This window comes from Stegostoma tigrinum, chromosome 1 (genome assembly GCF_030684315.1).
Source record: "Stegostoma tigrinum isolate sSteTig4 chromosome 1, sSteTig4.hap1, whole genome shotgun sequence".
NCBI classification, from domain to species: Eukaryota; Metazoa; Chordata; class Chondrichthyes; order Orectolobiformes; family Stegostomatidae; genus Stegostoma; species Stegostoma tigrinum.
In genome coordinates, this window is record NC_081354.1 from 4,510,780 (window position 1) to 4,527,639 (window position 16,860).

General features: G+C 45.8%; 1 protein-coding gene across 2 annotated transcripts; it reads left to right on the top strand.

Annotated features, from left to right (window-relative positions):
• The first annotated feature begins 19 nt into the window (after positions 1–19).
• On the top strand, positions 20–16,440 carry trmt10a (tRNA methyltransferase 10A). Of its 2 annotated transcripts, XM_048531076.1 has the most exons (8): positions 20–190; positions 5,971–6,239; positions 8,411–8,573; positions 9,439–9,510; positions 11,179–11,253; positions 11,982–12,131; positions 13,150–13,255; positions 15,399–16,440. In XM_048531076.1, the coding sequence occupies exons 2-8, from the start codon at positions 6,004–6,006 to the stop codon at positions 15,665–15,667; spliced, it is 1,071 nt and encodes a 356-aa protein (XP_048387033.1). In that variant the 5' UTR covers positions 20–190; positions 5,971–6,003; the 3' UTR covers positions 15,668–16,440. The 2 variants fall into 2 exon arrangements, with proteins under 2 accessions (XP_048387033.1, XP_048387043.1); XM_048531086.1 differs by lacking the exon at positions 9,439–9,510.
• The last annotated feature ends 420 nt before the right edge of the window (positions 16,441–16,860 follow it).

Below are 16,860 nucleotides of genomic sequence, written 5' to 3' on the forward strand. Positions count from 1 at the left end.
GTGCTCCACGTGGAGCTGGGCGCGATTTGATGACGCCACCGAGCGGCGACACGCCTGGCTCTGGCACTGGCCCCTCGGCCTAACGGTGAAGGCGGTAAACAGGGCCCGAGCCTCACTGTATCCCCTCCACCCTTGGCAGACAGAGCCTGCCAGGCTCTAAAGTCCGCCCCATCACCCCCGGAACCATAGGGTAAGCCCCGAAAGTTGCAAAAAAAAGTCACCGGTTCAAGTCGGGCTTCTCCTGACGGACAGGACTCGCACGAGCCGCGGGCGCGCGATCGCCGCCGTTTTACCCGTTTAACGGTCGGCCCGCGTTTGAACCTGTTACCATGGAGATGGGGACCCCCATCCCAACGTCCTCCGCAAACCGCGTGACCGCTCTCCCCCGAGTGACCTCCCACTACCCCCCCGTCAGTGACTGTAAACCCCCCCAATACCCCCGTGAGTGACTGTAAACCCACCCAATACCCCCGTCAGTGACTGTAAACCCCCCCAATACCCCCGTGAGTGACTGTAAAACCCCCCCAATACCCCATCAGTGACTGTAAACCCCCCAATACCCCCATCAGTGACTGTAAACCCACCCAATACCCCATCAGTGACTGTAAACCCCCCCAATACCCCATCAGTGACTGTAAAACCCCCCAATACCCCATCAGTGACTGTAAACCCCCCCAATACCCCGTCAGTGACTGTAAACCCCCCAATACCCCATCAGTGACTGTAAACCCCCCCAATACCCCCATCAGTGACTGTAAACCCACCCACTCCCCCCATCAGTGACTGTAAACTCACCCACTCCCCCCATCAGTGACTGTAAACCCCCCCAATACCCCCATCAGTGACTGTAAACCCCCCCAATACCCCCATCAGTGACTGTAAACCCCCCAATATCCCCATCAGTGACTGTAAACCCCCCCAATACCCCATCAGTGACTGTAAACCCCCCAATACCCCCATCAGTGACTGTAAACGCCCCCACCCCCCCCATCAGTGACTGTAAACCCCCCAATACCCCATCAGTGACTGTAAACCCCCCAATACCCCCATCAGTGACTGTAAACCCCCCCAATACCCCATCAGTGACTGTAAACCCCCCAATACCCCCATCAGTGACTGTAAACCCCCCCAATACCCCATCAGTGACTGTAAACCCCCCAATACCCCCATCAGTGACTGTAAACCCACCCACTCCCCCCATCAGTGACTGTAAACCCCCCCAATACCCCCATCAGTGACTGTAAAACACCCCAATACCCCCATCAGTGACTGTAAACCCCCCCACTCCCCCCATCAGTGACTGTAAAACCCCCCCCAATACCCCATCAGTGACTGTAAACACCCCCCAATACCCCATCAGTGACTGTAAACCCCCCCAATACCCCGTCAGTGACTGTAAATCCACCCACTCACCCCGTCAGTGACTGTAAACCACACCAATACCCCATCAGTGACTGTAAACCCCCCCAATACCCCATCAGTGACTGTAAACCCCCCCCACTCCCCCCGTCAGTGACTGTAAACCCCCCCCAATCCCCCCGTCAGTGACTGTTAAAACCCCCCCCACTCCCCCATCAGTGACTGTAAAACCCCCCAATACCCCCATCAGTGACTGTAAACCCCCCCAATACCCCATCAGTGACTGTAAACCCCCCCACTCCCCCCATCAGTGACTGTAAACCCACCCACTCCCCCATCAGTGACTGTAAACCCCCCCCAATACCCCCATCAGTGACTGTAAAACCCCCCAATACCCCCATCAGTGACTGTAAACCCCCCCACTCCCCCCATCAGTGACTGTAAACCCCCCCCACTCCCCCCGTCAGTGATGGTAAACCCCCCCCAATCCCCCCGTCAGTGACTGTAAACCCCCCCAATCCCCCCGTCAGTGACTGTAAAACCCCCCAATACCCCCATCAGTGACTGTAAACCCCCCCAATACCCCATCAGTGACTGTAAACCCCCCCACTCCCCCCATCAGTGACTGTAAACCCCCCCCACTCCCCCCGTCAGTGACTGTAAACCCCCCCCAATCCCCCCGTCAGTGACTGTAAACCCCCCCCAATCCCCCCGTCAGTGACTGTAAAACCCCCCAATACCCCCATCAGTGACTGTAAACCCCCCCAATACCCCATCAGTGACTGTAAACCCCCCCACTCCCCCCATCAGTGACTGTAAACCCCCCCCACTCCCCCCGTCAGTGACTGTAAACCCCCCCCACTCCCCCCATCAGTGACTGTAAACCCCCCCAATACCCCATCAGTGACTGTAAACCCCCCCCACTCCCCCCCTCAGTGACTGTAAACCCCCCCCACTCTCCCCCGTCAGTGACTGTAAACCCCCCCCACTCCCCCCCTCAGTGACTGTAACCCCCCCCCACTCCCCCCCTCAGTGACTGTAAACCCCCCCCACTCTCCCCATCAGTGACTGTAACCCCCCCACTCTCCCCCGTCAGTGACTGTAAACCCCCCCCACTCCCCCCGTCAGTGACTGTAAACCCCCCCACTCCCCCCCGTCAGTGACTGTAACCCCCCCACTCTCCCCCGTCAGTGACTGTAAACCCCCCCCACTCCCCCCCGTCAGTGACTGTAACCCCCCCACTCCCCCCGTCAGTGACTGTAAACCCCCCCACTCCCCCCCCGTCAGTGACCATAAAACACCCACTCCCCCCGTGAGTGACTGTAAACCCCCCCCAATACCCCGTCAGTGACTGTAAACCCCCCCACTCTCCCCCGTCAGTGACTGTAAACCCCCCCCACTCTCCCCGTCAGTGACTGTAAACCCCCCCCACTCCCCCCCGTCAGTGACTGTAACCCCCCCACTCCCCCCCCGTCAGTGACCATAAAACACCCACTCCCCCCGTGAGTGACTGTAAACCCCCCCCAATACCCCGTCAGTGACTGTAAACCCCCCCACTCCCCCCCGTCAGTGACTGTAAACCCCCCCCACTCCCCCCGTGAGTGACTGTAAACCCCCCCCACTCCCCCCCGTCAGTGACCATAAAACACCCACTCCCCCCGTGAGTGACTGTAAACCCCCCCCAATACCCCGTCAGTGACTGTAAACCCCCCCTCTCCCCCCCGTCAGTGACTGTAAACCCCCCCACTCCCCCCCGTCAGTGACTGTAAACCTCGCCCCACTACCCCCATCAGTGACTGTAAACCCCCCAATACCCCTGTCAGTGACTCTAAATCCCCCCCATGTCCCCCGTCAGTGACTGTAAATCCCCCCGACTCACCGCGTCAGCGACTGTAAACCCCCCCCCACTCCCCCCGTCAGTGACTGTAAACCCCCCCACTCCACCCGTCAGTGACTGTAAACGCCCCCCATCAGTGACTGGAAACCCCCCACTCCCCTGTCAGTGACTGTAAACACCCTCACTCCCCCGTCAGTGACTGTAAACCCCCCCACTACCCCCATCAGTGACTGTAAAACCCCCGACACTCCCCCACCCGTCAGTGACTGTAAACCCCTCCCCACTCCCCCCATCAGTGACTGGAAACCCCCCACTCCCCTGTCAGTGACTGTAAACACCCTCACTCCCCCGTCAGTGACTGTAAACCCCCCCACTACCCCCATCAGTGACTGTAAACCCCCCCCCACTCCCCCGTCAGTGACTGTAAACCCCCCCAATACCCCATCAGTGACTGTAAACCCCCCCACTCCCACGTCAGTGACTCTAAACCCACCCCCACGTCCCCCGTCAGTGACTGTAAATCCCCCCCCTCTCCCACCATCAGTGACTGTAAATCCCCCCCTCTCCCACCATCAGTGACTGTAAAACCCCCCACTCCCCCCGTCAGTGACTGTAAACCCCCCCCCACTCCCCCCGTCAGTGACTGTAAACCCCCCCACTCCACCCGTCAGTGACTGTAAACGCCCCCCATCAGTGACTGGAAACCCCCCACTCCCCTGTCAGTGACTGTAAACACCCTCACTCCCCCGTCAGTGACTGTAAACCCCCCCACTACCCCCATCAGTGACTGTAAACCCCCCCCCACTCCCCCGTCAGTGACTGTAAACCCCCCCACTACCCCCATCAGTGACTGTAAACCCCCCCCCACTCCCCCGTCAGTGACTGTAAACCCCCCCAATACCCCATCAGTGACTGTAAACCCCCCCACTCCCACGTCAGTGACTCTAAACCCACCCCCACGTCCCCCGTCAGTGACTGTAAATCCCCCCCCTCTCCCACCATCAGTGACTGTAAATCCCCCCCTCTCCCACCATCAGTGACTGTAAAACCCCCCACTCCCCCCGTCAGTGACTGTAAACCCCCCCCACTCCCCCGTCAATGACTCTAAACCCCCCCACTCCCCCCGTAAGCGACTGTAAACCCCCCCCACTCCCACTATCAGTGACTGTAAACCCCCCTCCACTCCCCCCGTCAGTGAGTGTAAACCCCCCCCACTCCCCCCCTTCAGTGACTGTAAACAGCCCCACTCCCGTCAATGACTCTAAACCCCCCCCACTACCCCCGTCAGTGACTGTAACACCCCCACTCCCCCCCCCCCGTCTGTGACTGTAAACCCCCCCCACTCCCCCGTCAGTGACTGTAAACCGCCCCCACTCCCCCATCAGTGACTGTAAACCCCCCCCACACCCCCATCAGTGACTGTAAACCCACCCCCCAATCACCCCCGTCAGTGACTGTAAACCCCCGCCCCACTCCCCCGTCAGTGACTGTAAACCGCCCCCACTCCCCCGTCAGTGACTGTAAAACCCCCCACTCCCCCATCAGTGACTGTAAACCCCCCCCCACTCCCCCCCCGTCAGTGACTGTAAACCCCCCCCCACTACCCCTGTCAGTGACTGTAAACCCCCCCCCACTACCCCTGTCAGTGACTGTAAACCCCCCCCACTACACCCGTCAGTGACTGTAAACACTCCCCACTAACCCCGTCAGTGACCTAAACCCCCCCCCCACTACCACCGTCAGTGACTGTAAACACTGCCCACTCCCCCCCCCCATCAGTGACTGTAAACCCCCTCTCTATGCTTGTCAATGACTGTAAACCCCCCCCCACTACCGCCGTCAGTGACTGTAAACCCCCCCCACTACCGCCGTCAGTGACTGTAAACCCCCCCCACTACCGCCGTCAGTGACTGTAAACACCCTCCACTATCCCTGTCAGTGACTGTAAACCCCCCCACTACCCCCGTCGGTGACTGTAAACCCCCCCCACTACCCCTGTCAGTGACTAAATCCCCCAATACCCCCGTCAGTGACTGTAAACCCCCCCCCACTACCCCTGTCAGTGGCTAAATCCCCCAATACCCCCGTTAGCGACTGTAAACCCGCCCCACTTCCCCCCCGTCAGTGACTGTAAACACCCCACTACCCCCATGTGACTGTAAACCCCCCCACTAACCCCGTCAGTGACTGTAAACACCCCCCACACTACCCCCGTCAGTGACTGTACCCCCCCCCCACTACCACCGTCAGTGACTGTAAACCCCCCCCCACTCTTCCCCTCCCCCACAGTCAGTGACTGTAACCCGCCCACTTTCCCCCCGTCAGTGACTGTAAACCCCCCCCACTACACCCATCAGTGACTGTAATCCCCCCACTACCCCTGTCAGTAACTTTGAACCCACCGCAGTACCCCTGTCAGTGATTGTAAACACACCCCCCACTACCCCTGTCAGTGACTGTAAACACCTCCCCCCCCCCGTCAGTGACTAAACTCCCCCACTCCACCCTGTTAGTCACTGCACCCCCCTCACACCCCTGTCAGTGACTGTACGCCCCACTTTTACCCTCAAATCTCAGTGACCCCCACACCCCACAGTCACCACCCCTCCCCAGGCCCTACCTGATCCCCCTGTTACCCACCTTTTCACAAACCCCGCAGTTATACCCACTCCACCCCCCACCCCAATCTCTCGACATTGTATTCTATTTTAGCTTGTGAAAAAGTACGTAGAAGAATTAGTGGACATAATTAACACAACTGATTTCTTTTTCAGTGATGATGTAGTGTCCGAAACGCCAGGTTAACCATGGCGTCCAAAGCACGTGAAGAAGGAATAGAACTATCCGGAGCCTTAGCAAAAGCTGGGGATTCAAGCAGTGAAGGATTGGAGCAACGTGGAATCAATGAATGTAATCCCATGGAAGGGAAAGATCAAATGGAGGACAATGCTTGGAATCTGAGGAGAATGGAGCCAATGTCAAAAAGACAGATGAAAAAGTTAATGAGAGAGAAACAGTGGCTAGACCAAAAAGAGGATCGCAAGTAAGTGGGAATAAGTTATTTTTTAAGTACCCCTCCACTTTAATTCCTTTTGGACCCACTGATTTACTGTGAACAAACAAGTCAAAATTCTTCTGAGAGTTTTACTGGGGTTTTGAGGATTGGAGGTTTTACATCTCACCCTAGGGGGAGTGGTGATGGCTTAGTCGCATTATTGCTGGACTGTTAATCCAGAGACCGAGATAATGTTCTGGGGACCTAGGTTCAAATCCAGCCATGGCAGATGGTGGAATTTGAATTCATTAAAACAATTCTGGAATCAGGAGCCTAAAGATGACCATGAGCCCATTTTGGTTCACTAATGCCCTTTAGGAAAGGAAACTGCCATCCTTACCTGGTCTGGCTGGCATGTGACTCTGGATCCACAGCAATGATTGACTCTGAATTGCCCTCTGGACAATTAGGGAAGGGCAGTAAATGCTGCCTTATCAGTGATGCCATGAATGAATTTTTAAAAAGTCTCTGTCAGACTTTAAACTACTTCCTTAAAAGCTCAAAGTGCATACACATTGCAATTCAGGGAAGATGAGTGGGGAGATAACTGCTTCTATGCCTGCTACACGTACATTTTTCCTCTGCCATGATGTGGAACCCATCAGTACATTTCTGAATGCCTGTAGATCACCAATAATTACTAACAATTACCTTGCTGAATAATTAAGCAATTCAAATACTAGGTGCAGTGAAAGCTGGTAAGCCTAATCGTAAAAAAACCAAATATTTTGAAATTTGATTTAATCATCAGTGAACAGTCTCCAGCATTTATTAAGTCTGCATTTTCTCAGATTTTCTATGAGCAATAGCTCCTGGAACTTGTGATGATTGAAGAGTTGGAGCATTTCAGTATCCTCTGTTGTGAATTCTCATGAACTAGTTGTATTGAAGATTCCTCCATGCAGAGTATAATTAAGAAAGTGTAAGTTAGAATAGCTAATCTGCAGAGAAAGCAAAATAGAGAGAGATAAAAGATATGATTGGAGAGCGAGAAACAAAAAGATCATGTTTATTAGAACACACAAAAGTAAATACTATAGATGCTGTTGGGAATTTAAGATTAAAAACAATCATGTTGGAAATGTTAAGATGCTATGGCAGCATCTGTGGTGAGAAAGAGTTAATGTTTCAAGTCAATAACCTTTCTTCAGAACAATCTATTATGCACATTAAATAGACAGAAGTATTCAGAAATGTTGTTTTAATCAACCTGTTTGGACATATTACAATGCACTTCCAAGGCCACCAAATCCTGCAATTGGACCTAAACCTTAACATTCTAACTGAGAGGAAGGAACATTATCAGTGCACCAAAAGCGCTTAGAAAATGTGTGAGATAGCAAGAACCGCAGATGCTGGAGTCAGAGATAACAAAGTGTGGAGCTGGAGGAACACAGCAGGCCAGGCAGCGTCGGAGGAACAGGAGTTGATGTTTCAAGTTGGGACCTTCAGAAAATGGGTCCCGACCCAAAACATCGACTTAGAAAATGTGCGTTTTGCTGGAAATGTGGAGAGATGGCCACTATAGGGACCAAACCTTGGCAATACTAGCAATATGCTTTAACAGTCTAAGCTAACTGTGTGTCCTAATATTGTAATTTTGAATGCATAAGAAGATCTTAAAATGGAGCAAGGAACTTGTTTCAGAGATAATAGAAACTGCAAATATTGGAGAATCCAAGATAATGAGGTGTTGAGCTGGATAAACACAGCAGGCCAAGCAGCATCTTAGGAGCAGGAAAGCTGACGTTTCGGGCCTAGGGTCAGCTTTCCAGCTCCTGAGATGCTGCTTGGCCTGTTGTGTTTATCCAGCTCCACACCTTGTTATCAAGGAGCTTGTTTGTTTTGAAATTAGCCTGTTTGAACATTTTATGACTTACATTACATCCTGACAAGAGGCTTGAACCCAGACCTTCTGGCCCAGAGATGGGGACACTATCACTGTGTGAAACAGCAGTTTGGGTAGAGATGCTTTTAAGTAATTCAGACATGTTACGAAACATCTCTGAGACAGCTGGGACTTGAACACAGATCTTCTAGCCCAGAAAGAGGAAGTTTACCACTGTTTCATAAGACTCTTAGCAGATATCCTTTCTTTCAATGATTAAAAGTGCAAACTTAACCATTTCCCACTAACCTTTCTGTTCTTCTTGGGCCAGGCAAAAGCGTAAAGAGAAAAAGCTTAAAAGAAAACTAGAACGTCAAACTCAGTATGAGGAAAGACATGAAGAATCTGCCAAGAAACGCTTTAAGAGAGATGCCACTCCAAGTAACCTTCGTGTTGTTCTGGACTGCAGCTTTGACAGTTTAATGGTGCTGAAGGTGAAGAAGATTGACAGACTAAAGTTGCAATGACTGTCTAAATTCACGCAGTAGTTTTATAGAATTACATAGAAGATATGGTCATTCAGTAGTAGAGTGTGATCTGTGCAGGTGTTTAAGGTCCATATGAGCCTCCTGCCACCTTACCTTGTAACATCCTATTTTATATCTTTCTTTCTCTTTCTTCCATAAATATTTATCAATCTGCTGCTTTTATGTTTTTATATTATTTTTTCTCAACTTCTCCTGGATGATGATAAGTTCCACATGCTATCCACCCTGTTCAAATATGCTATTTCTGAATTCCCTCTTGGGCTTCTTAGTAACTGCCTTATATTTAAGCCCCTCAATATTTTGTTACCTTCACAAGTGAAAGTTCCTTCACTGTGTCTACAATATTAAACCCTTTGCTGATCTTAAAGGCCTCTATCGGGTTCCTGCATTAAATTTCCCTTCTGCTAGATAAAGGGCCTGCAACCTGTTCATGGTTCTGGTATTTTCCCTGTACATCTTTTTCACACTTTCTTCAGTGCCTTGAACCTTTTGTAATATAGAGACCAGAACTCTGCATAGTGCTGCTGTTGAAAGACTGCATTTCCTACTTTTGAAAATCCAGCAGTTTGTGGTGAATGCTTATTGTGTAACACTAAGAAAAATCTGGGAACAGTTCACTTGCTTTCCCTAGTAGCATGGCATTACAGTATGCTTTGTGATCAGTTTTTTTTGAAAGGTTGGACTGGGCTGAGGGATGGCGAATAAGTGTATTGGGAAAATGAAATGAGCATCTAATTATTTTTATTTCATTTCTGAGATGTTTATAGTGTTAAAGCCTCAAGACTAGGGTACATCTAATTGTTTTGTTTAGGATGTCAAAAAACTGCATAAACAGATTCAGAGATGTTACGCAGAAAATCGAAAAGCAGCACATCCTGTGAGGGTGAGTGTCAATACTATAGTTTTTGATCTCCAAAACAAATAACACACATATGTGAAAATGATGCCATTCCCTTTGTTAAAAGTGACAATTCCAACTTGAAATACCAGTAATAATGGGAACTGCAGATGCTGGTGAATCCAAGATAACTGTGAAACTGGATGAACACAGCAGGCCAAGCAGCATCTCAGGAGCACAAAAGCTGACATTTTGGGCCTAGACCCTTCTTCAGAGAGGGTTAGGGGCCCAAAACGTCAGCTTTTGTGCTCCTGAGATGCTGCTTGGCCGGCTGTGTTCATCCAGCTTCACACTTTGTTATCTTGAAATACCAGTAACTGTCTTTACAAAGGAGAGATCAGATTAAGCCCTCTAACTCTTACAAACTTCTGTTGATATGACTTTCTGATTGAAGTTTGCCTATTCTTCAATGTTTTATTTTTCCTGATTTTCTTTGATAAGAAGTTGAATCATTTAGTTAAGGTGACTCTGCACTTAACTAGCCACTCCCCACCTACCACATTAAACTACAATCTACATAACTACTAAGAATTATGAATGCAAGGATGAATTTCAAATGATGTTTTAATTTATCTCAAAGTAAAGTGACAACTTTTATTAATGAAGTGAACATGATTTATCATACCAGCAGATTCCCTGGTATGAGTAGTGATGAGCAGGATGGGAGGAAGAAAACTGCTGAGATGAACCACCTTGAAAAACATTTGTCAATTGCGGAACCTTGAATTCTGCTTGGTTCAATTCTTAATAAATTTCGAGGTTCAAGTAGGTAAATTAAAACCAGAATATATTTATATTTCTATGCATCAGTTTGTTTCCAATAATTGTAGTCCCATGAATCCGTTTTATTCTTAAATTATTCAAAATGCATTGAATGTGGCATGAACTGTTGAAGGTTTTCACTATTATTCACTATAAAATACAAGTGGCAATAAATAAACCATTTATACATTTAATAATTAGAGATTGTGATATCATGAAATATTCCCTGAAAATAAATAACAAGGCTCTGTCACACCATAAAAATTCTCAGTTATGGTTGTCTGGGTGATGACAACCATGATTGCTTGAAGACAAGAAGATAAAGTAGGTTTGGTCAGCAAACCAAGACATTAACCATAACTGGACTTTTGAGAACCGAATGCCTGTTGTTCTCTGAGTAGAATTTTATAAAGTAATTTTGTTTTTAACAAATAAGGCAGATTGTTGAAGGTAAGAGAAACCTGTTTAGAAGCATCAACTGCTAATCAACCTTGCTATTAGCCAGAAGGTTCACATCAGTCCTCCTGGCCGTTGAAGACATAATCAAGGCTGAAACTTTATGATACATTTGAGGGAAGACTATATTATTAGGGACATGAACCAGATGAAAATCAAGGTTCTGTTCACCTGTTGCTGTTGACCCTAAAGATTCCCTGAACTGCTTAAGGAAATAGGTAGTGTTGTTCTTAGTGGGGTCTAGCTGTGTGCAAAAATGACTACATTATTTGACCTAAAAGAGAGTAGGCGATGTACCTCAATGTAATTCACATATACGAAGGACATTACAATGTTTGACAGTTTTGATAAGGTATTATTCAAGCTCAGTATTTTACCTTGGTCCTGACAATGGACTTCGAGTAGCTATTGATTCCAATTCTCATTTCTGCGTAGATGTATTTGACCAGTCATAGTGGACAGTTGAAGAAGAACATGGATGAAAATGACAAAGGCTGGGTCAACTGGAAGGTACAAAGAAATTTTGCACAAAATATTTCTTAAACTGGAAGCAGTGATTTAAGATTTTAGCTGTGATGATTGCCTAGACTATCACGAACTGTTGTTTTCATCAGCCTTTGTGCTTCAGCAGAAAATAGACTTTAACTTTAATGCACCAACCCACTGAATTGTCACCTCTTGATGTGACTGTTCCATTGCTTTCCTGCTTATGTCCAATATTCCACCCTCCAGAAACTTGCCTCATCAAAATTCTACTGCCCACAACCCAATTGACACCAAATCCCATTCACCTATCCCTGCCTGTTCTCATTGATCCTGCAGTATGACTATGTCTCAATTTTAAAATGTTCAGTTTTGATTTATAACCCCCCCCCCAGTGGCTTTGCCACTCACTGTTTCGAAAGGCTCCTTTTGCCCTCCAATCCTCTAAGATGTCAGTGCTTTTCCATTTATGGCTGCCTACACATCCCTGAATTTAATCACTCCTCTAATGGTGGCCCTGCTTAGCTCCAAACCCCTCCACTCTGGAAATCCCACCCTGAATCTCATCACCTGTCAAGCCCTTCTCTTTTGAAACCTCTCCATCTTTAGTCCCTATGTGGCTGTTCTAAGTATTGACTGGTAAGGTGAGGTGCCTTAGAACTTTTTAACCATATTAAAGTTGCTATATACATGCAAATTGTTATTGTTAAAATACTAATGGTAATGACATGCTCTGTTATAATTGACTTTGTCAGGGAATTACTGTTACAACTGAACATGTCAGTGAAGCCATAAAGAAGGAAGACTTGGTTTATCTCACTTCTGATTCTCCCAATGTGCTGAATGATCTGGATGCAACAAAAGCTTATATCATAGGTGGCTTGGTTGACCATAATCACCACAAGGTACTCTCCATCTTCCCTGCTTTAAAGCCAACATTCTGTAATTAAACAAAAAACAGAAATTGCTGAAAAATTTCAGCAGGTCTGGCAACATCTGTGGAGAGAATTCAGTTAACATTTTGGGTCTGGTGATCCTTCTTCAGAACTGATAGCAGCTAGGAAAATAGCTGCTGATGGGGGCTACTAGTAGCTGATACTGGATAGTGTGGTAGCAGCCCCTATGATAACAAGACCCACTGTATGGAGGAGAACCTGGGGAACGGTGCACAAGCTCTAAAATTGCTGAACTCGATATTAAGTCCAGAAGGCTGCAAGGTTCCCAAATGGAAAATGAGGTGCTGTTCTTCCAGCTTGCACTGAACTTCGCTGGAGTACTGCAGCAAGCCTGAGACACAGCTGTTTGTCAGAGAAGTTAGTGTTGTGTTGAAGTGGCATGCAACTGGATGCTCAGAGTCTTTATTGTGGACAGAGTGTAGGTGTTCTGCAAAGTTAGTCTGCGCTTTGTTTCTCCAATGTAAAGGAGACCACATTGTGAGCAGAAAATGTAATAGAGTGAGTGAAGTGTAGTAAAGTGCTACTTCACCTGGAAGGTATGTTTGGGGCCTTGGATAATGTACAGAGTCGAAGTAAATTGCAGATGTTACACCTTTTGTGATTTCAAGGGAAGGTGCTATTAGGCTATGGGGACAGGGTGGAAGTGAAGGAAGAGTGACCAAAGTGTCCCACAGGGAACAGTGTTTGTGGAAGGCTGACAAAGGATTGGAGGGGAATATACGTCCTGTGGTGTCATCCCGCTGGAGGTTGTGTTAATAGCAGACTGGTGCAGACTGCCATAATCTGCTGAGATTTTCCAGCAATTTCTGTTTTGTTTCTGTAATAGCTCAGCAATAGCTCAGAGATTCCAGACAAGTGTGCAGTATAAATTCAAGATGTTGAAGTTTACTTCATACAAATTAAAGTTAAGTGCTTTTACAAAACAGGTTCAGCATTACTAACCTTAGGTCTTCCATGGCTATTTCAGGGTGTAACATACAATAAAGCACTGGAGTTGGGAATCGCACATGCGCAACTTCCCCTTAGAAACTATGTAAAAATGGATAGTCGCAAAGTGTTAACTGTAAATCATGGTAAGTATCATAATAATTTTGAGGATATGTAGTTGTAATTGTTTTTAATGTACTGCTTTTATGTCATATACAGGTAATTATAAAGTCATAATATAGTTACAGCACAGAAGGAGGCCATTTAGCCAAATGAGTCTTTACTGGTCCCCAGAAGTGGCAGTTAACGTTGTGCAATTCTCCTGCTGTTTCCTTGGAACCTTGAAAATGTTTCCTTTTTGGATAATGATCCTACTTCCTTTTGAAAGCCTTAATTGATCTTGCCTTCACCACAATCTCAGGCAGTGTGTTCCATCTCAGAACTACTTACTGCATGAAAGAGTTTTTCAGGTCCGATTTTCTGCCATTAGTGTGGCTGCCTTGTTTGGTCAGGCTTGTTGAAACATTCAGGCTTCGTCCCTTATACTGCAAGTGTTTATAGACAGATTCAGCTCAATTATGAAGAAGAGAGATAACGAGTTGTAGAGCTGAATAAGCACAGCAGGCCAATTATGAAGAGGCCAAGTCAGCAAAGAGGTTTCTGCTCACTAAATTTTGAAAAAAGGTTTACTCATTTGGCTTTGTAAACACACATTTCCTGTTTGAGCCAAACAAGGCTACATCTTTTAATGTGATTCCAACAGGCTGTGGTGTAAATGATTATTCATGGTATGTTAATGAATGCCAGGAAAGCCAATCAACCCAAAAAGATTCAAAAGCTAAATATCAACTTTAGTGCAGCATCAGAAAACTGAATTTTTGCTTTCTGTCCAATAAAGTTGGTTCTGCCCACTCTAAAAGTTTCAAATGGACCTTGGAGGTTCTGACTACTGAAACAAGTATTCATCTGAAAATGTAAATAGAGGCACAAAACGCAAAAACATGGAAGTTATGAAAAACGATTATTGTTTGTGCCTCAGCTGGATGTAAATTGTACAGTCCTGGACACCACGCCTTTGGAAGGATGAAAGTGCCTTGGAGAAGAGTGTAGAGGAGATTTAGCAGAATTATACTAGTGGTAAAGAATCTAAGTTAAGTGGAGACACTAAGAAACTGGGATTGTTACAAAGAGATTTCATAGAGATGCTCAAAATTATGAGGCTTTTGATTGAGTAAATAATAAGCAATTGTTCTCACATGTAGGAAGCTTAATAACCAGTTGACAGGGTAGATGATCGTTTTTACACAGTAGTTACTATGATCCTGAATATACTGAGGGGGTGGTGGAAGTAGGTTCGGTAATAATTGTCAAAAAGGAATTAGAAATATACTTAGGGATAAGAAAATTGCCATCGTGCCACTTATAAAAAACCTATATGAAGGCTATCCGGACGATAAACTGAAGCGTAAATGTTTCAACACAATTAATGACATTATCATACATGGAGTGGAATTTATCTGATCGTGTACTGTTTTGAAAGCATAGAGTTTGTTATGATGCATGTCTTCAGCTGTTCCAATGTCACACATCAAACAAGGTGTTTGCTGAGTTTGAACTTCACAGCCCGAGTATTAAACTAGAGAGTCAGAATAGTAGATATTGTAAGATGCAATGCTGATGCTGTAGATAGAGCATCTACATTGTAAGATACAATGATGAAATGAAGTTAGGTATTACATTACAGGACCAAGGTAAAGGAGCAATGAGGTGAGATAGAAGCCAAATTTCCTGCATGTGAGATCTTGGTTACAATCTTTTTCTTATTTATGGCTGCTTATTTCCAAGGAAAGAAATAAATCGGGTTTTTGGGGTCAAGTGCAGACAGTGGAGTAAAAACAAGAATAAATTTTGCATCATGCATTTGACTCGAGTGATGTTTCTTGCACCCTGAGAATATAGTCATCTTTGTGATCCTTGGGAGCCACACGGCTCAGTGAAATAAGAAAAGCTAACACATTAATGGATTATATTTTAATCAACCTGTTCAAACATGTAATTACACACCCCTGGAACAGGAAACTGAGCCTTCAAGTTCAAAGATGGGGATAATACCATCACATATAAATGGATTATATGTTGTCAAACATGAACAAAAGTTTCCTTTCTTATTTTCTGGTGAACTTCTTAATCTATTTCACTAATTGTCAGCAGATCTATGGTATCACACAAGAAAAAGTACTAAGTTCATTCTGCTGTTTAACACCTAACTGCAAATTTTGATTCCTACAGTATTTGAGATAATCCTCATGTATTTGGAAAAGCAGAACTGGCAAGAAGCCTTTTTCAGTATCCTCCCACAACGCAAAGGGGCTGTATCTGCCACCCATTCCATCAGCATAGAACAAAATGAGCCTGAACGTGACTCAGATTCTTGCAATTCTGTAGAAAATGGGACCGCAGCATCAGAAGCTCTTGCACAAGAAGAAAAACAACTCAGTGAATTAAACTGTGAAAAGCAAGACACAGAAATTAATGAAGAAATAGATGGTGAAACCTAGCATCCCCACCATTTGACTAAATATTATTTTGAGTCTTGGTATGCTTAAAATAATCCAAAAGCAGGACTTTTGATTTGCCCTCATGACACTTTCCATTTTTTCTTGTATACCACTTCATATTTAAGATACTACGAGTTCAGAGAATTTTGTTTGGACACAAAATTTTGACATATTTCAAGACATACCATTAGTTGTTCCTATGTCAATGACTACAATCACTGCGTTAAAGTTGCTGGAGTTTAGAAATGCGATACCTGCAGCCATTGTCTATACACATATAGATAACTTTAGTTACTTTGCGTTAACCTAAAGAATTTTGGCTTAGTCATACACAGAGCAATTCCTAAGCCACTGACTAGTATGAGAATGTTAATTTATTCCCACAGATTGAATGTAATTTCTGTGAATATGGTCTTTGTATATACCATGTGCACACAAATACATCTGGTTCAAAACTAATACTTCTATTCCTGATACCCGAATTAACTGCAAACTGTTAAGCTGCTATAAAAACAATCTCAGGTTTTAGAAGAGCATACCAGTGATCATCAAATGATAATATGGTTAGTTAAAATTTCAGCATGATGCACTGATGTACAATGGAATCAGTGACCAAACAACTTACCTTAAAAGTGTGTACTTGTGAGTACTTCCGTTTCAGTTGTTGTTACGGTCATGCTTAATGACAGGTGATGAGTACCTTTTTAATTATTCAATCCACTTGGTTCCTGTTGATTCGATCAAAAGCTGTGCAGTAAAATTGATTTATATTATTACTGTGCAGTTTGTGGTTCATGAGAGCTTTGCCTGGAGGAGGCTATTCAGTTTGGTGAGCCTGTTCCACTAGTTATTTCTACCATGACTGACCTGTATCCTAACTTCAGAATCTTCCTTTGCTTTTTTTCTAATAAAAATCTCAGGTTTGAAATTTTCAGTTGAACCCTGTCCCAATCTGGAGACCTCTTTGAAGGTGGGACACAAAAGTCAGTAGCAACAAAGTTTGCATGAGGCTTGGGGTAGATGATCAACAGTGACTCAGTCAAACTACTACAACTATTAGATGTTTAATCATAATGTTTTATTGTAGCTTTTAACCACAAGCAGACAGACATCATACTTTAGATATAATAGGAACTGCAGATGCTGGAAAATCCGAGATAACAAAGTGTGAGGCTGGATGAACACAGCAGGCC